Here is a 21,505-nt window from a genome sequence, read left to right on the forward strand (position 1 = left end):
TTTGTATTCCTTGACTGTAAACATTAATTTTGATTCATTTTATCTCCAAGATTATTTCCGGATTTAAAGTTCTATAATTTTATGAGCCTGTGAATTTATATGCCAGGCACCTAGTAAATGGTAAATGAATATTGAAAGAATAAATTGATAAAACCATTCAGGAAATAAAAGATCAAAATAGGAAACTATAAGTAAATTTATATAGATGTAAAAATCCAAATAATATTTTTTCAATGATACAGGGAAAAATAAGATCAAAGGAAAGAATATTGAGAATCAATATACATTATTTTTTAATGTAACAGACAATAACAAAACGACTAATAAATTGCTAATACATTCTTTGATTCCCTTTGGTGAGAGAGTAATTTTGGTGAGGTAGAGCAGGGATCTAACCACAAGAAGAATTGGATAATAGTTAATTGCATTGATTCTGGAAAGCAGTTGCTCGGATTTGAATTGTGGGTTAGCCAATAATTGGCCACATAACCATGGCAAGTTAGTTAAACATTATGTGCCTCAGTTTTCTCATGTGTAAACTATTGCTTGCACAAGAATCTGTCTCATAGGGTTATTTTGGGGTATGAAATGAGATAATCTACCTAAAATGTTTACAGCAATGCCTGACTCATAAGAAGCCTTCCACCCCATGTTGTCTATTAATATTTATTAGATGTATCAGTTTATAAAATTATTCTCGATATAAAGGGAGGCTTTTCCCTGGTAGGCATGATATAAAGATGAATGGTTATTAAGGACAACAAAATTAAAATGGGAGAAATAGGAAATTTTGCAAAGAGGTAAGTCTTAATTTTTTTAAGTGGATTGAATTGGAAAAGGGGGCAAAGGGTTTAAAGGAGGAGATATTATGTCAGAATCGTGGCTCAGGAAAGTTTCATTGAGTAAGAATTGTGTGTAGTAGGTCTCAGTTGATTTCTGTTTTTCTTATTTGTTTCCATAAGTTTCTTGAACTTTGATCTGTTTTAAAGACTATTATACATAGTACCCAAATATATCTGGCACTTAGTGGTTGCATAGTATCTTTAAAAAAAAATAAGATGAATAAACCAAGGATTTACATAGCAATTAATTATAGAACAAATTATCAAAATATAAGCCTTATTTTCAGATTAAACATTTATGGTTTTAAGTACCCCAAGCACTCTATTGCTTCTCATTGTATGTTGTTAAATTCAACATATTCTTGCTGCAAGGAAATTAAAAAAATTTTTTTATTGAGACCTTAAAGACCATTTGTGCATAATCTAGATGCTTTTTCTTTGAATCTGAAGAATTTAAGACATTGGAGAGTTATACCTCGGTAAAATTAATTTAAAGGTCCTGGTTTAAGAAAAGCTTTGTAGCACAGGAGTTTGCAAAATTTTTTGTTTCAAAAAATACTTGAAAGTCTGGTCTGTTCTCAGAGACATCAAGCCCAAGTTCCTAAAGTAGAAGACTTCTACAGGTCTATAGGGGAGAAAAGCAAGTTATTTTATTTAAGAAATCAATTGGAAAATAGACTTTTTAAAAAACATGATTGGTCTTCACTTAATGCATGAGCGTGTTTTTCTTTATTACTGGATTAACCAATAACATTTGTTGGATATGGCAGTTCCTTTTACTGGAACTGAGTTGTACACTTCCATGCCAACAGGGGGAGATAGTGTCAAACAGGAGATTCAGATCTGTGTCCTCTCTAGCTGGCTTTGGCTCAAAGAGGAAGTCTATGGACAAATTGTCTTCTGTGGGCCTACCATTGCCAGCACTTGGCTGAGATTTGAGATGGAGAAGAAAAAGACATGTTCATCTTGTGGGAGTAAATCGGAATCTAGTTCTGACTCCAAATACTGTAAAGTGTGTGCTGCAAATTACAGCTCTGAGGTTTCTGTTCCTTCCACATCAGGAAAAAGAAGAGATAAGGTAAGGGGGAAGGCTGTCTCTGGCCCTGTTAGTCAGGACCCAGGAATGAGTGAAGAGTCGAGAAGATCATCTGTTTCACGCTGTTGTTTCAAATGGGAAGACTACTTTTTCTTCTGAGTCTGACAGTAGACACAGTTCTTTTGAGGGAATATCATCACTCAGACAGCAAGCCAAGCCCACTGAATGTGGCTTGTTTTCCATTTGTACTTTATTTTATTCTATTTTTTTTCCTTGATTCACCTCTTAGATTTGAGACAAATATGTGCCTTTTACTATTCCAAAACATGGAAGGGAAATGAATGCAGTTTTGTGAGATATCTGAGAAGGATTGCTCAGTGTAAGATCTGTGATGGTATTAAGATGTTGCTCTCCAAATTTCAGTTTCTTTACTGGCTGATGAGCCCAGTGTTACCTTATATTCCATTTCTGTCAGCTAGGGAAAATAATATTTTCTTAATAATATCTGATAAAGCTTTTTATTATGATATATACTGTTTAATATTAATACTATAATCACTTCTTTGGTTTAATTTGGTAACCTAGGTTGTGTTTTTACAGTTTAAACTTAATCATCTGCATCCTCCAAGTCCCTTAATTAAGGCCCCTGTATTTTAAGCTATTGTTCTTTTAAATTCTTTCAGATTATATTAGGAAAAACAAATTCTAGCTTTCAAATAAGAATGGCAAATGAAAAAAACAGAATATTCAATGATTATACATCTTCATACACATTTTTATATTTGAAGAGAGTTGTAAAAGACATAAATGTGTGTTTTAATATTGCTGAATTAAATATTTAAGTTGTGGTATTCTAAGTATTAGTCCTGTTGTAAAGTACTATTCATAAGCTTAAAAGCTTAAAATTATTTCTTATATTTGTAAGTTTTGTGTTATCTTGATTTTTAGAGTCATAACAATTTTAGAGGATGTGGAATCCATTGGTATCATCTTGTCCAATCTAGCATTTTATGTATAATTATGTCTCTGGAACCCAAGATAATTATTAATAGACAAAGCTAGCTAGTGACCTGTATAATTCTAATTTTCTGTAGCTTTAAAAATACTCTTGTTTCACTCTCCATTTTCCGATTATGTTTTTTATGATCTTTACTTGATATTGTTCTGTATTTATATACTTGTTTTGAAAAAAATGATGAGGTATAATAAAGTAATTTTATGCTCTTTATTTCTTGTTTTTGAAATTGTTTTTAATTTTCTTAGTTTTCATTCATGTTTCTTTTTTTGGTATCAGCTCTACTACATGTTTTCAAGATAGAAAAGATTAAAATTTAATTATATGTTATGTCATTATATGTTAATTTCTACATTATTCTACACTATTCTTATCCTATAGTAAATAAGATATGTTGCTGGTGTTGCTGGTGATCAGTGACCATAGTCAGGAATATATTAAATATGGGAATGTACACTATCTTAAAATTTTAAAACAACAACAGTAAATGCTTATTGAACTCTTATACCTGTGATCTTCCACCCATAACTATGATGATTGATCTTTGGTTATTAGATAATGCTCATTTAAATGTAATGAGTTTTTTTTAGATTCAGGATAAATCTATAAATATACTTTAATTAGTTAAACATCTATCATTGTCAGTATGTTTAGTCAGATGTTACTACACTTACTCAGCACACACATTTTCAGATTCACACTTTAGCTTGTGTGGTGATTCCATCCCAGAATTGATCAAAGGAGGGTTTTGTGTTCTTACGGGGTCAGTGCTTATCCTCTGTTCATAGGGATGTCCTGACTTCTTTTGTTTTTACTGTCTGATACTACTTTATGATGTTACCAGCAAATCCTTATCACCATAAGTTACATATCAACTCATGAGGGCTAATTTTAGACAGGAGCCTTCTCTTTTACCAGAAACTTAGATTCCTCTGGAAATTGGACCAGGTCCAGGCCTAGTTTGTCTTCTTCTGGTGACCCACAGCCCCCACTCCCTGCCTCGTTGCTGTTGCTAGCTACCTGCTCTCTCCTTCAAGTAGTATGTCATTTTAATTCTGTATTGTACATTGCAGATCCAGGCTTTACTGTATTTTCACTTTTCCAAAGCATCCTAATACAGCTGTTCATCTCAAAAGTTCATTGTGCCCTCTGGAATTTTATTCTGGTAAGCAAACTTCCTTTTCAAGAATGTATTACTCATTCTGCCATATCCCGTATCACAGCATTTAGAAGTGGTCCCCATGCTGCCTTTATTATTCCTTCACCCTTACATGAAAGCATCTGTGGTTTCAAACCTTTGGAATTGAGTCCTACTATATTTACTCCTTTACCTCTTTCATACTTCTGTTCATTCCTCTTCATTTATCAAAGAACGTGTTTTCTGGTTCGCTCTTTTTATACCTCTAGCCATTTGGATCAACTTTACTATTCAAATGGAAGACCCATCCAAAACCTTAGTTTTGGTGTTAATCAGTCCAAAAATAGTATTGACTGAGGGATGGTAGATGGTAAGCAAATTGACATCAAGGTAACTTCTTTTAAGATGAAAGAAAGCTCTTTGTCCCTTTGTCCCTCTTGAGCAACTGGTACCACCAGCTCTGGACTGCTTGCTTTATAGGCTTCTTTCATGAAACAACACCTTGTTTGTGTAGGTTACTTTTAGACGTATTTTGACCGTGTGTAGCTGAATGCAATCTTGATTCAAAGAGTAAAATTTTAATGAAAATAGAAAAATATGACTCAGCATATTGAAATATACTACCATTTTCATTGTTCATATATTTTGAAAAGTAATTAATTGCTTCTAGACCACAGGACTTTGTGTCTTCTTGTGGTAGAAGAATTTTAGTATATCAGCAGACATTATGGTACATTCTAATGTTTGGAAATCTGGCTGGCACCATTTATAAATTGTGCATTTATAAATGTACAATTTGTACTTATAAATATGTATATATAGGATATATAAATATGAAATTTGAAGGCATGGCATTCTCCCTTCCCCCAGCTTGCTAGGTTCTGATTGAATTCATAGGAAGAATTAATTGTACCTATAGATTGACAATGTACCACACGTTTTGTTAAAGTAGTTCAGTATCTGGTTATGTTATAACAGTATATATGAAAATAGTTAAATCGATGAGTTCTTGGGGTTTTTTTGAAGCCAATCTTTCTCATAAAGACAAAAACAGATTTAATGATGTTAAGGGCTATTAGATGTGTTAGAAGAAAAGAAGGTATTAGTGCATATTTCAGATTGTCCTTGCTAATTTTTCAGTTTTAGATTATTGCTTTATGTGTTCACTTCCTAAGTAATTTCTGACAGAAGATTTATTCTAGTTATGAATGAATGCTATAATTTTTTTATGATATCTCCCTTAAACATATACATCTATTAAAACCGATTTTTTCCTTTTCTTAAAGAATAGGATAAGAGGTAGTAGAAGTGGTAGAAAGCATAGTCAGGATGATAAGATGAACCTAAAGTATAAATGACAGGTTAATACTTTAGACTGGGGTCTTTATAGATTACTTTGTTTTTTAATGTTGTTCAGTTACCATTGTCCCACTGTTTTCGTATGGACTTTAAAACATTATTTACATCAACTTTATAATGATTAAGAAACATATCTACAGATGAATGAGAACATTGAATGTCTGATGAAAATATATCCCAAAGTATAGATTTTGTTATTCCTGAGGGAATTTGAGAAAAAGGAAGGACATAAAATGTCTTGTAGCCTTTTTACTGAGTCATAGCACAGCACATAAAGTATGTCCTCATTCCTAATGATACAAAGGTATATGTCCTGCAGTAATTAATAAAAGCCCACAGTCTATTTTTTTTGTTTGTAGTTTCTATGGAAAGCATGGGCTGCCTTAAAGCTTCTCTTTCTCCATCTTGAACTAAATAAGCATACAAAAATAGATTGTTCTGTTACTGAATGTATTACTGCTAATCCATTCTAAGGGGTAACAGAACCAAGAGAAAGTTAGATCTTGCAAGTCAATTTTCATCATTACTAGATGTTTCCAACTGTAATCTACATATGATTCAAGATACTATTTACTAGAATTGCAGAAATCTTTGGTTACATGTTTTATCTATTGCATTATTTCAATAACCCAATGAAAGATTAGCTTTTCCTTTGCATTTAAGTTAATAGAAATAAGAAACATGAGCATCCTAAGGAATTGGGCTTCTTTGGCTAAGGGGGAAATCACCGAGAAATGAAGACTTGTAACTTGCTAATGATGAACTCTGTATGAATGAAGGGAACAGTAATACAGGAAGAAGTTCTGTTGATTAAGAAGTTGTGGTAGAGTGTGGCCTCATCTCAAAGTTAAGAATACTTGAAACCAGTAGTAAACCATGTGTGTGTTTTTTTAAATGGTTATAAAAAATGGTAGGAAAACTGCTACTCATTTTAAAATTATAATTATCTACTCAATTTTAAATTTATTATGCATCATTTAAATTAACACAGGATACTTATTATATGTATATAGCATTTAAACTCCACGATTAGTCAATAGTTTATATAAACATTAATATGTAACAGGTTTTGGCTAGATTTTAATGTTTCCAGTTTATAAATTATTATAGATTTTTCTACCTAGGATAAAAGAAGCAAGTACAATTTTTAGTGGGTTTAAGTGAGCAGGGTAGAGTGAATCACTGGCAGGTGGTGACTGAGGTCATGGTGGCTGTGCTCACTGAGTGCCCAGAGCAGTGACTTTTAACCTTTCTCTTCTCATGGCACATATATTAATTACTAATATTCCGTGGCACACCAAAAAATTTACATTATAGTTTCTGCTGATCTGACAGAAAAAGTTGATATAATTTTTATTCATTCACACTGGATGGCTCTTGTGTTGGCTGTTGTCATTTTTTAAAAATTTGAGAATCTATAAGAAAAGAGGTCAGTGGCCCTGACTAAAGTTTAGGTATTGCATGTTTTAAAAATTCTTGTGGCATATCAGTAGAAAATAGCTGGACTAGGGTGAGAGGAGCAGATGGGAGCTAATGATTTTAGTTTAGGAAATTTTTAACTTTGAGGTGTACCAAACTTTTTTGTAGAGGTTTACCTGTGGTTCTGATGGCCTTCTGAAACTAGATTAAGACTTGGATTAATTCAAGTTTTAATTCATATAATGCAGGGAGAGGGCAAAGAAGGAGAAGATAGAATGGTAATATGAAAGATACAAGAACAAAGCAGTAAACAATACAGTGGATAGGTAGACAATTTAAGGACTGAAAAGCTTTCTTAGATGTTGGCAATTCAAGAGGTTGTAAATTGACCTCAATGAGAAGAATTTCTGTGGCGTGGGGAGGGTGGAGGTCAAGGTGGAGTGAACATAGGAATGCATGGGGTGAAGAAGTTTTGGTTCAGGTAAGTTTCAGAACATTTAAGAATAAGGTATATTTGAGCTTAAGTTCAGAATGTAGGACTTTAGACAAGTCACTTCACATCTCTGAATTCTCTCATTTGTAAAATAGGGATAATAATTTTTTATTCTTGTTACAAGGATTCAATGATAAAGCAGAAAAATGGCCCCATACTTTATACAAAAGAATGTGTAAATAATTACAGTTATAAAGAGAAGACAATGAATGTACACTAATCAGGAGTACTTTGGATAAGTAGGGAAAGAGAATAATAGCATGGCAGTTTGAAGGATACTTTTAAAAGGACAGGAGAGATGACTTTGCTTATAGAGTCAGTAGATGTAAAATTACAGATGGCTTTCATTTGTAGAATTTCAACTGTAGAATTACAGATTACTTTGCTTACAGGAATCATAGAGAGAAGGAATCAGGACAACATTGAAAATTCAGATAAAAGAAGGGCCAATAGGAACTTTTTTATCCTCACTTGAGGTCACTTTTTTCATTGCTTTTAGAGAGGGAGGAAGGGAGAAAGAGAAACATTGATTGGTTGCCTCCCACACACACCCAGACTAGGGATTGTAGTGCCAGGACCAGGGATTGAACCTACAACCTAGATATGCTCCCTGACCAGGAATGGAACCTGCAGCCTTTTAGTAATAGGATGACACTCCAGTCAACTGAGTCACACTGGCTGGGGCACTAATGGGAATTTAATGGAGTGAAATTTAAAGGAAATGGAAGGACACCGTGGGATAGGTAAAGGTATTAACCTTGAAGAGAAAATAAGATATCTCTTGAGGAGAAGGAGGATATATGTATATATAGATGTATATATAGATGCATTTGAAAGCTGAGGGTGAAATAGTAAGTTCAACAAAAATAGTGAGTGTGAGAGACTTCTGGGGGTTTCAAGGAAGAAATCTAAAAGCCAGGTGGCCATTTGTGTATGGAACATAGGAGGCAAGTTTCTCCTAGTTGTCATAGAGTAAGTGTCCTATGAACATTCCAAGGAGCAGGAATTTTTTTTTCTATGTTTTATTTTTTCACTGATAGCACTCTAGAGCCTGGAATTCTATCTGGAACATTGTAATCTTTCAACAACTATTTGCTCGAAAATATGAAAGATATCACACAGAAATGTGGTATGAGGCAAAGATTAGGGCCAAATGCTTGAGGAACACGAAGTGGGTACAGCAAATAAGGTTTACACTGGAGACTAAGGAGTGACAGAAAGGAAGGGGAGCTCCAAGAGAACACGTCATGCAAAGACGGAAAAGGAGCAAATGCCAAGAGACAAATATTAATTTTTCTGTGCTGTGTAGCCCAGTTACCACAAAGTGAACTGCTAAAAACAAGATCTGTTTGTTAGTTCACAGTTCTGTGGCTTCCCTGAGTTCTTTGCTCAGGGTCTCATGAGATTCAAGTCAGGGTGTAGGCTAGGCTGCATTGTCATCTGGAGCTTGGGGGTCCTCTTCAAGCTGATGTGGTTGTGGCAGAATTCAGTTCCTTGCGTTTGTAGGTTGAGGCCCTCATTCTCTTGCTGGCTGTCAACTGAGGGCCACCTGTAGCTGTCAGTGGCCACTGAAATACTTTGCCATGTAGCCCCCTTAGCACTGGAGAATTTTTCTCATGTTGACACTCTCGTGCTTTGAATCTCTGCCTTTAGGAAGAGACCAGTCTCTTTAAGGGCTTAGCTGGTTAGGTCAGGCACACAGATCAGGCACACTCAGAATAATCTTCTTTTCTTAAAGTCAGCTGTGTCATATAAAATAACCTAATTGTGGGAGTAAAATCCATCCTATTCACTGTCCCAGAAATCATGCAGGGTTGGTGCACAAAGGGGTGGGAATCTTAAGAGATGATCTAAGAATTTTGCCTTCTCAGAGCTCAAGTAAAATGAAAACTGAATAGAGACCATTAGATTTGGCAATACATTTTGTCATGATGCTAATAAAAAGCCTAGAGATGCCACCAAAATTTAAGGCATGCAGGTATAGTTCTATGATTAAAAAAATTAAAATAACACCCAATTTTCTATTGTAACCTCTACTCTGAGGCTAGACTAGGAGAAAAAACAACCTATTGGGATTTTACAGATGAATGAAACTAAGTTCACATAATAAGGATTATGTACTTTATTTAGAAAAACTCTTAGAACTTTCTACTCTCATTTAGAAACAGCCCTAATAAACTTGTTTTCATAATTTCTCAGAGTACCACAGATTAGAAACAGCACATGGTAAATAACGCATGCAGATGTGGGGTGGCCAAGGCGGGGTGGAGGTGTGGAGCCATGCATCGTCAGGAGCAAGAAGCCATAACTCGTATTTTAACACCTAGGGAGGAGTCTGGGGGGAAAAAAGTACAAAGTAAATGGAAGAAATTCCAAAATAGGGTCATAGAGCCTTCGTGCAGCAAGATAAGGTCAATTTGTGTTTATTTTGAACTATGTAAGAAGACAGGAATACATAATTTGTTTTGTAAGGATAACTTTTTTTTTAAGATATGGCAAAATGGGGCATCACATTAGTGCCTTTTAGTTTCAAAATAAGTTGTTATTTTAAAAATTCTGAATTTCTACTCAAATTTTAACAGAATCATAATTAGCTATTTGATTTTTTTGGTACCTTTCAAGCCTCAAGAGAATTTATGGATAAATTTTCAAGTCTATGTATAATTCTTAGAGCAGTAAAGCTGATCCTTTATAGTTCCAGATATTAATCCTTTGGTTCTAGAAATTTCCCTATTGCTGCCCTTGATGCCCAGTCAGTGTAGAGCAGAGAAGAAATGATTTTATTTGAATTACATCATAGGTTTGAATGTAAGGATTTTAGTTTTCTGAGTAAGAACTTATTATTGTCCTTGGAACAGATCTGGAAACACTCCAAACTCTGTCTTTCTAATGCATGAAGTGAGGATATGAGGACCTGCTATGTAGTGTTATAGACAATGAAATGTACAGAACAATGCATGTACAGGGAACTTGGTGCTTGGCTCATGCTTAGTGCTCAGGAAATGCTAGCTACCTTCATTGAGAGAGCCACTTTCTAACCAGGCTAGTATATTTTTGTCAACAGTTCTTTAAGTGGTACATTGTGTTGTTCTCTTTCACATAGTCCTAAAACTTTAGCAGTAGTGATGTTACTCTCAGTTTTATTTATGTAATACTTGGAAATTCTTAACAAAAAGTTACTTGGCTTCTAACTGAACTACCATGAGATTTAATGAATTTATAAACCACTGAATGAAGTATTTCTGAAATGTAATCCAAACTTTTCAGTGTCTATATTCAGAGGTTCTTCCTCTATCTGTTTTATCTTTAATGAAAAAATATAATTTTGTCATCTGTCATTAATATTTTATAATTTTCAGTGATACTTAACCTTTTACCATTCCAAGTTCAAAATGGCTCCGTGTGTTATGTTGGTTGTTTATGTGCATCAATGTATTTCTGTATTAGCAGCATTCCTCAGTCTTATAATTTTAATTTTTACTAGTCTGTTTCTGTTTTTATTATATTCTTTTTTTAAAGATCCTATTTATTTTTAGAGAGAGGGGAAGGGAAGGAGAAAGAGAGGGAGAGAAACATCAACATGTGGTTGCCTCTTGCATGCCCCAAACTGGGGACCTAGCCCGCAACCCAGGCATGTGCCTGGACTGGGAATCGAACCTGCAGCCCACGCTCAATCCACTGAGCTATGCCAGCCAGGGCTTTATTATATTCTTGAGATATGTTATTCAAAATAATGTATCAGTTTATACTTAATATTTTAAATTGAATGTAATAATTGTTTCAGTAGAGCAATTCAACTTTAATTTGATTAGAGCCTTTCTTCTCTACCCACTCCTCCACCCCCTTCTTTAATTTTCTGAATGAGCGACTAATGCCCAGCATATGATTGACTTCCTGGATGTATTCTGGGCAAGATGTCTTAGAGGGAAGGGGAGTAAGGAAGGAGTTGGTTTTGTCATTGTGTGTGTGTCCTGGGGCATGTTATTTCACCTTCTCTGCCCTCCGTTTTCCTGTTTATCGTGAAGTGAAAAGGTTGAAGTAGAAAATTTCTAGGTTAGAAGGTTCCTTCTACCACTGATTATATATAATTTTATTATATGATATCTCTTTTGAAAAAGAAAGTCATAGGATAAAGATCATAGGCCAGTAATTTATAATAGTGATTTTTCAATGTTAATCTTTTAAATACATGCCCTGTCTGTATAATAAACTTATTTCGGTCAACTTATTTTTGTCTTAGGAGCTAGTTGCCTTTCAAATTCCTTCTTTCTTTGATGGCACCTTATTATCGGAAACAATATTGGACCCCAACCTATGAAAAGAAACTTCAAACCACATGTGCTAATTAGTGTGAAAATAGATGTTAGCAAAGCTAATAACAAAGTTAGCCAGTGCTCCAGCTGCTGCGCTGTAGGTGAATGGAAAGCCACAGGGAGAAAATCCTGTGACCTTGCTCCTGCTTAGCTGTGTATCCTCCTGTATGGTTCCTGGAATTATGAGGGGCCCTGCAGAGAAAAACTGTCTTTGGGACTGCAGCTATACTTCTGACAGTGGATATGGGGGAAAGGTGTTATTTTACTCAGAGAAAACTTTCTAGAAATGGGAGTGGGAAATGAAAGACTTTTAAAAAATACAGATATTCACATTTTAATATTACTCTATAGAATTTATGATAATGCAACCTTTGGCCAGTTTTTCAGATTAATAGACTTTGTATCAGGGTGATATTTTTATTTTGATGTTTAGGGTAGCTGATGATTACTTTATAAGGTAAATATCCAGTGATTCTTTGTCAGATGTGTATTAGTTTTCTAGAACTTCTATAACAAGTTTCCACAAACTTGGCACTTTAAAAGCAACATAAATTCATTCTTTCACAGTTCTTCTGGAGACCGGAAGTCCAACACTCAAGGTTTCTGCAGAGCTGGTTCCTTCTGGAGATTCTGAGCAAGAATTGTTCAATGTCTCTTTTCCAGCTTCTGGTGGCTACTGGCAGTTCTTGGCATTCTTTGACTTGCAGACACACCACTCCCCTTTTTGTCTCCTTCACACGGCCTTCTCTTTTTTGTTTTTTCCTATTCTGTTTCAGTCTTCTTATAAGGATTCTGGTCCTTGGATTTTGGACCCACCTGGATAATCTAGGGTGGTGTCATTTTGAGATTCTTAATTTAATTATATCTGCACAATCCCCTTTTACAAGTAAGGTCACATTCACACGTTCTGAGTAGGCATATCTTTTGGGGGTTCATATCGAAGTGTAATTTTTCAGAACACTGAACTTCACAGTCTTTTACTGAGCAAAGTCTATTAGCACTTAAATTGTTGTTGGTGAGGTCCTCATAAAGAAATGGGTATGTGTCTTACACTACTGGATAATTTGTAAAAGGAATACCTTTAGCCATTGCTTTTGCTCATACATTTGAGAAAAGCACAGTGGAATGTGAATTGTATTTAGATACTGAACAGGAAGGTTGCTGGTTACCACATCCTTCTCTCCTTATAGATGGTCACCTAAGAGATACAGAATCAAGAAAGTGAGCAGAATGACATGACATTTTACAAACTCTGTTTCACCAAACTCTACCCTGTTATATTATGAATTTTCTTAGCATTGTTATTTTAGGACAGTTTTTTGATAATCATTCAAGTGTTTGTTTTGCACATTTGGTTCTCAGTTTCATTATTTTAGAATATGAAAATGCTTGACTTAGCAAGAGGGCTGTCTTTCTTTTAATAAATATTCTTAATGTTCAAGCACCAGAGAAAAAAGACAGGATGACAGACTAGGTTACTAAGCAATGACTACTTCTAAAATGATTTGTCTTCAGTCAGAAACCAATTGCTAAAATAAATCATTTAGAAACTTTTTTAATACTTAAATTTTGTATGCTGATGGGTATAGAAACTACATCCTTTCTCCCCAGCAAATCAGCATCTCCAAAAGCCTAAGTTATTTGTTATTTATAAATACATTCCTTTTATGAAGGACATATCGATTTTGTAGTATTTCATTTACATTATGGAGTCATCAACAACATAGAATTTTTTTCAAGAGATAATCTTTTCTGGGTTTAAATTTCCCTGTAGGTATAAAATCCCTTTGAATTTCATGGCTGCTTTGCATAAGTAGTCCCAAATATATCTGGCACTCAGCCTGGAGTATGAGCGTGAATATTGTTATCTTTTTCTTGATTCTTATTGCCTCCTGATTTGAGTGAGTATCTCACTGTTCCTACAGGGCCAAGTAATCACTTTCATTGTTCCTTCCAAGAATTTATTAGATTGGGTTTATTTACAGAAGTCTGTGAGAAATAATTTTTGGTTGTTTTAATGACCCACTATTTATAAAAAAAGTGTTCCAGTGGTACTTTTCACTAGAGTTCAGCTTCCCGTTGGAGATTAAGTTCTGATGGCACCCCAGGTAGGATGTGACTAAATGCCCTACAAGGGCAGTAAGCAGGGTAGCCAGTGTTACTATGGAGCTCTTTAGTGTTTAGTTTTTAATTACAGTTGACATTTCAGTATTATTTTATATTAGTTTTAGGTGTAAAGCATAGTGATTAGACATTTGTACAATTTATGAAGTGCTCCCCTTGATAAGTCTAGTACCCACCTGGCACTATACATAATTATTATAATATTATTGATGATATTCCTTATGTTGTACTTTACATTTCCATGATCCATTTGTACTTCATTAATCTCTTCATCTTTTTCACTCAGTCCCCCAACCCCCCCTCACATCTGGCAACCCTCAGTTTGTTCCCTTTATCTATGAGTTTGTTTCTATTTTGTTTGTGTATTTTGTTATTTAGAATCCCCATACAAATGAAATTATATGATATTTGTCTTTCTCTGACATTTCACTTAGCATGGTACTCTCTAGGTTCATCTATTTTGTTGCAAGTGGTAAGATTTTATTCTTTTTCATGGCTGAGTAATCATCCATTGTGTATATATATATATATATATGTACCACACTTTCTTTATGCAAATCTATTGATGGGCACTCAGGTTGCCTCCAAATCTTGGCTAATGTATTATAAATACTGCTTTAGTGAACATAGGAGTACGTATATCTTTTCAAATTAGTATTTTGGATTTCTTTGGGTAAATACCCAGAAGTGGAGTTGCTGGGTCATATGGCAGTTCTAATTTTAATTTTTTGAGGAACCTCTGTACTATTTTCCTCTGTGCCTGCAGCATTTTGCAGTCCCACCAGTTACACAAGGGTTCTCTTTTCTACTATGGAAATCTTCTGTGTGAGTTTTTTTTCAATGAACAATGCAATGCAATTGACTGGGGAGTTGGACATTGGCGACAGAATTTTTAAGATGAAAATTTTATGTAGTCCAGTGTTTTCATGTTTACTGGTGTGGAAACTGAGAGCCAAAGTAGTCAGGTAATTGCCCAGATTCATAATATTTGTACTGTCTGACATTAGAACTTTATTCTTTCTACTTCATTGCCTTCTTTAAGAGCCATGCTGCAATAACTGTTATGTGTTTTTTGGTTAAAGTTGTTAGTTTTTTGTAACTTGCTATACAGACCTAAATATGCTGTCATTTGGAAGAGCTGTTAATTTTTTTCAAAATCACTCCATTCAGTAAAACCTCAATTCTTTCCTTTTTATATCTTTGCCTGTGTTTTAGTGGACAGGGGATGGAAGTAGCCTGAGAGCCTATTTCAACAGCAATTTTACCTTTAATGAATGTAATTTTGAAACATGATAGGTATGGCTTTCTTTAACTGTAAGTAATTTAGGTATTGTTTCTTACAGAGTTTTTAAAAATTGATAATAGTCAAACTTTTAATCATTATGAAAAATCTCTTGGCTTTATAGATAGAGATATTGAGAAGCGCTACTTTATTTAATTTTAAAATGATAAAAATTATTCTTAAACGAGATATGAAACTGATAACTACATCTAGAACTTTTCTTTTACGATAGACTTATAGGTGTACTTACCACATTTTTCTAGGCATAGCATCAGAATATTATTTTATGACATAAAGTATTATTTTACAACATTGCCTCTCCTTTCCCCCTTCTCTGGCCCCCAGATATGTCCTCCGAGGGGCTGTCCTTTTGACATAACTTCTTTCTCCTTAATCTAGAGAAAGTTCTTTACATTTTCAATATGTGAGGAGAATAAAATGGGTGTATCATTATCAGCCGTGGCAGGTCTACAGGCAAAATTAGGCACAGTATCCATGGTAATTGAAAGGAAACTTTTAAATAATAACTTTAAAAAAAATAGCCATTTAATGCAGTGATAGAAAAGTCAGCCTGTCAGTGAATTTAACACAGGATGATGTATTATTACGTAGGCTATAATTTAAAGCAGATTTGAAAAGCTGTATAGACTGGAGCTTTGGCAAATGATTTTTATGTCTTATTTGTAGAAATACGGGCACCACATGAGCTGATACTGGTTAAAATGTTTTGTATATTCTATTTACATTTGATTATTCTTGCCTAAAACTTAAGATTGACTTATTTTTTCTGATAATACATTTTTAGACCAACCAGTGTAAAGAGTATCTTTAAATGAAAGGGAACTTTCATTAATTGTATCCTCTCAAGTATACAATATATTATACTTCATAATTTAATATAAAGAAAGTGATTTTGAAAGTCTTATCTATCCCACACTTGGATTTATACTAGACTTATCTAATATTACATTCTTAAGAAAATGTTTTGCCCTGGCTGGTATGGCTCAGTGGATTGAGTGCTGCCCTGCAAACCAAAGGGTCACGGGTTCAATTCCCAGTCAGGGCACATGCCTGGGTTGCAGGCCAGGTCTCTGGTGGGGGGCACATGAGAGGCAACCACATATTGATGTTTCTCTCCCACTCCTTCTCCCTCCTTTCCCTCCCTCTAAAAAATAAATAAAAATATTTTAAAGAGGTAATAAAAATATCAAATATTTTTATTTGATATTATCAAAGTGTCTTGGGGGAAATGGTTCTCTTCTGTAGTCTTTGATGCCAAGGTATAGTTCGAGGAAAGTTATTTTTATCATCTCAGTGAACTATTAAGTCATACACAAATAAAATGCTTTCTCATTCTTAAAATTGCCCCCTGAATTTTTACTTTTGTACATAACCTCCCATGTAGTTTTCTGCTCTGTTGTCATGGTATTCATACATTGGGACCATACCCGTCTATCAGTTTAAGAGCATTGCTCAGAGGAGAAGCTTACTGCTTTGTTGAGAAGCTTTCATTGCCAAGCAGGTGAGGCCAGCTCTTTCATGTCATCCCCCCATCAGTAGTAGGTCTCAGCAAGGTCAGCTGTAGTGTCTCTGCTGCTAACACTACTGCCCGCTCCACAACCCCACAGGGTCAAGGGGAGAAATTCCCCAAAGGAATAAGAAAAAGTGTAAGTTGGGCTGGGGAGTAGAAAACTATAGCTACTTAAGTACTTTCCAACATGTGTGCTTTCCAACTTCACATATTTCTTCATAATTCTAATTACAAAGAAACTACTGTGTATGCCTTTTGCTTTCTCCTCTTTCATTCTCCACTGCCTGGCTTGTAAAAACATTTATTTTTCCCATACATTTTTTTTTTTTAATTTTAGAAGGCTTCTCAAGCACCAGAGATAGATTAAAAAAAAAACAAAAAACCTAAAACACCCAAGTAAGTTGAAGATGAACATGCTTTAAAGGAAGGTCACTCCACTCCGTTAGTATTTCAAGGCTGTGTTTGCTCCAGCATTTCTGGTAGCTCAGCTATTTATTACAGTAGTTTTTACTAAAAGGCAAAACTGAAGCTGCGGCTAGAATTAAGGCTACAGGATGCATGCTCACATTCCTAAGGTGGAGATCATTGGTACTACAGTGAAGATGTATTTCTTTAAAGTCAGATTATTAAATATTTGCATGCTTTTAAAAATATATTTTATTGATTATGTCATTACAGTCCTGTTTCCCCCCCTTTATTTCCCTCCACCCTGCACAGCCCTCCCCCGCCATTCTTCCCCTTTAGTTGATGACCACATGTCTCAAGTTCTTTAGATTCAATATTTCCCATACTATTCTTGCCCTCCCCCTATCTATTTTCTACCTACCATCTATGCTACTTATTTTCTGTACCTTCTCCCCTCTTCTCCTCCTCCCACTACCCTGTTGCTAACCCTTCATGTGATCTTCATTTCTATGGTTTTGCTCCTGATCTAGCTGTCCTTTTAGTTTGCATTTGTTTTAGGTGTGGTTCTTAATAACTGTAAGTTTGCTGTCCTTTCACTGTCGATCTTTTTTATCTTCTTTTTCTTAGATAAGTCCCTTTAACATTTCATATAATAAGGGCTTGGTGATGATGAACTCCTTGAATTTGATCTTATCTGAGAAGCACTTTATCTGTCCTTCCATTCTAAATGAAAGCTTTGCTGGATAGAGCAATCTTGGTTGTAGGTCTTCGGATTTCATAACTTGGAATACTTCTTTCCAGCCCCTTCTTGCCTGTAAGGTCTCTTTTGAGAAATCCGCTGACAGTCTGATGGGAACTCCTTTGTAGGTGACTGTCCCCTTATCTCTTGCTGCTTCTAGGATTCTCTCCTTCATTTGAATCTTGGCTAATGTAATGATGATGTGCCTTGGTGTGTTCCTCCTTGGGTCCAACTTCTTTGGGACTCTCTGAGCTTCCTGGATTTCCTGGAAGTCTATTTCCTTTGCCAGATTGGGGAAATTCTCCTTTATTATTTGTTCCAATAAGTGTTCCACTCGTGGGTGTTCCTCTTCCCCTTCTGGTACCCCTATGATTTGGATGTTGGAGCGTTTAAAGATGTCCTGGAGGTTCCTAGCCTCTCCTCATTTTTTTGAATTCTTGTTTCTTCATCCTTTTCTGTTTGGTCATTTTTTTCTTCTTTCTGGTCCACTCCTTTGATTTGAGTCCCAGTTTCCTTTCCATTACTATTGGTTTCCTGTGTATTTCCCTTCATTTCAATTAGTTTAGCTTCTATATGTTCCTCTAATTTGTGACTATAATCAACCAGTTCTGTGAGCATCCTGATGACCAGTGTTTTGAGCTGTGCATCTGAAAGTTTGGTTATTTCTTCATCGCTTAGATTTATGGGCTTTGGGGCTCTGAGTTGTTCCTGAGCCATGTTTTGATCTGTTTGTGCCTGTTATTTATGAGGAGGTGTTCACCAGGGCAGGGCTACCCAGGTTGCTGGTTTGTGATGCTGTATGTGGGGGCGGGTCAGAGAGGGACAATCGCGGTCCCCTCTGCCACTTTCCGCCACTGAGGCCTCCAAAGTCTATCTCACTGCTTTGCTCCTTCACCAGTTTATCTGCGCTCGACTGTGTGACTTTGGTCAGCCCTCAGTGAGTCCACCACCTTGTGCCCTCAGTGGGTCTGCCTGGTATTCCATACCTGGGATCCGCCTACAGCTGCTGGCGCACCTGGGTTGCACGCCCGGGTCGATCCGGTGGATCTTTCCTGCCCAACCCTGCTCTGCTGCTGGTCTGCCCCTCTTACTGGTTTGGCTGAAGGGTTTATTGTTGTCAGACTTCCATGTAGTTCAATTTCCTGTGGTTTGGCTGCATTTTTGTTGCTAAAACTTTGTTGTTTTTAATCTTGGTTTTGTGAGAAGGTGCAGTGCTTCCACCTATGCCTCCATCTTGGCGGAAGTCCTATTTGCATGCTTTTAACAGGTTCCTTTTTAATCTTTTGTAGTAATTTACTTGTAAGTACCCTCTAAGGAAAGTTTGTAATTTTTTTGTTCTCTAGATGTTTGAATTGAAGTATAGTTATTTACATAGGATCATCAGCAAATTATATGTGATGATAATGAAAAAGATGTTGAGGTTATCTTTTAGAGTATCATAAGGTCATTTTAATTATTAATATGCATTTGTTCATGGAATAATAACAACTATTAGTACTGTAACTGTTAGAAAAGTAAATAAGTAAAAGTAGGTAAATGGAGAGACAAAAGTGGAAGTTCAGGTTTGATTTTGAGTCTATTAGGTAGCATATGGCTCAAAACGTGAACATTTATTATATACAGAAGATACACACTAGGTGTTGGATGCATAGGAAATAATAGATGTGATTTGTGGCCTGCTTTAGTTATTTTCCACTGAGAAGTAAAATTGAGCATCACTATTGATAGAAAGTATGGAAATACACTTGGCAATAGGATATCTTGTTCTTTTGTCTGCTGCTGATTAACAGTGAAATGTAGTTATTATTGGAAAATGTATCAATGCTTTCACCTCAAACCCTCACACATGCTTTCCATCATTCTTTTTCTTACCTCCTAGTACTCATTTTTGATCTCCTTCTTTTTCTTTTCTACCCTCTTACTTACCTCATTCACTTGCATTTATAAAAATGAATCTACAGATTCAAAATCTTAATAAAAAGGTTCCTTCGACTGAGGTGTATGATACTCAGAAATATACATCCTATGGCAAACAGGAATCTGGGGTGACTTTTTCTTAGTGGTAGTTCTGCCACCGTCTCCTTATTTTACTCTGTCTTCTGTTGTTATCATTGCTGTAGGTGTTGTCATCCTCCTCCTCCTCATCATCATGTAAATCTTTGGGAAACTTCCTACCTATGTCACTGTCTAAAAATATGTTTTATATCATTTTCCTCAATTATTTTTTCCTTGAAAATCCTGCACAACTACAGTGCTATCTAAAATCTGGTTCTTTGTAGCTTGTGTCTTTTTTCTCCTGCATGTTAGTATTTCTTTGGTTTGCAGGGAATTTCTTTTGTATTTCTTGTTTCTACTCATGTCATTAGTTTCTGCCTCTTTTATTTTTCTCCAATTAAGACATGTATTGAGGGAACAGGAAACTAACATGCTACAGAGTTTATATGCATTTGGTTTTTTGTCATCTTCAATGTCAAGAAGCTTGCATTTTATTTGGTTGGAAGACATGATGGATGGGCATGAGCTATGGATCGGTACCTAAACATATGTATCACTGTGTATGCATATTACATATTTACTATTGCTGAAGGCTTCTTTCTTACTCTCTCCAGGAAAGGAAGGAGAGGATATCCAAATTTGAGTCTATTCGTCATTCAATTGCTGGAATGATTAGGTCTCCGAAATCTGCATTGGGCTCTTCAACAGTAAGTAGGATGATGAACTTTATGTGTTACTGAAAATAGTCATTATCTAGCTCTTTCTGATATTTTAATGAATATCATTTTAAATTTGTTCTTACAAATTGAAAAGTAAATATATGTTAACTTTTAGTATGTGTAGGAGTCTATGTATGTATGTATATAGTAAAACCCTATCTAACATTGATGTAGGGAGGAAAGAAATAAACTTGTATTATAGACTTCCTGTACTACAAATAAATATTACATTTTGTGTACTTTGATATTTATTAAAAGAATAATATATAGAAATCTATTTTTCAGTGAAACATTTTTATAATACAGATTATTGTACATGAATTCATACATGTATGATTTTATGTATGTGTTAACATTTTTCGAACATTATTATAAAGTTGAAGTCTGAAAGTTGGGTTTGGCATATTACAAAGGTGCATAGAATATTATTATCTTTAGTAATAGTAGTCATAGCCAAGCAAGACAAAAAAATATTCTTATCCCCTTTATATACTAAAAATCTGACATTTTTTTTTACTTCAGTGCCTATAAAACTTAATTATCAAACTTTTTATTTTAGCCATGACTTATTGATAATAGAGCTTTATAGTGATATCTTTTTAAAAAATATTTTATTTATTTATCTTTAGAGAGGAAGGGAAGGAGAGAAGGAGAGAAATATTGTTGTATGGTTGCCTCTCATGAGTCCCCTGCTGGGAACTGGCCTGCAACCTAGGCATGTGCCCTGACTGGGAATCGAACCACGATCGTGTGGTTCGCAGGCCCGTGCTCAATCCACTGAGCTACACCAGCCAGGGAACAGTGATATCTTATTGAACGCTGGTGAACACAAGAATATTGAGTATAACTAATTACATGATTTCCCCCTAACTCTCTAAGTTTCTACATGATGATATCTTAATATTGTATCTTACTTTTAAAAAGTTTTTCTGTTTAAGACAGAAAATGCGATCTGGTCTTACTTAGAAAAAGAAAGTGTTTCCTAACCACAGGTTAGTTAAATTTCCATTCATATTTTGGATTTATTTGCTATAATTCCTTTTCAGTATGTAAAATATGTTCCCTTAATGTATTTCATTTAAGGAACAATCTGTT

At 35.1% G+C, this 21,505-nt stretch overlaps 1 protein-coding gene across 6 annotated transcripts in view; it reads left to right on the forward strand.

The window, feature by feature from the left end:
* Positions 1-21,505, forward strand: part of FER (FER tyrosine kinase) — a 411,880-nt gene that overhangs the window by 156,501 nt on the left and 233,874 nt on the right. For 5 of the 6 annotated variants that reach the window (XM_037138616.2, XM_037138612.2, XM_037138614.2 and 2 more), the window contains one exon: positions 20,306-20,398. In XM_037138616.2, the coding sequence (XP_036994511.1) occupies positions 20,306-20,398 (93 nt within the window). Of the gene's footprint in view, positions 1-582; positions 801-1,654; positions 1,921-20,305; positions 20,399-21,505 lie in introns of those variants that run through there. The other variant, XM_037138617.2, reaches the window with a different exon arrangement.

The sequence above is a fragment of the Artibeus jamaicensis genome, unplaced genomic scaffold, assembly GCF_021234435.1.
Source record: "Artibeus jamaicensis isolate MK-2021 breed Jamaican fruit bat unplaced genomic scaffold, CSHL_Jam_final contig_402, whole genome shotgun sequence".
NCBI classification, from domain to species: domain Eukaryota; kingdom Metazoa; phylum Chordata; class Mammalia; order Chiroptera; family Phyllostomidae; genus Artibeus; species Artibeus jamaicensis.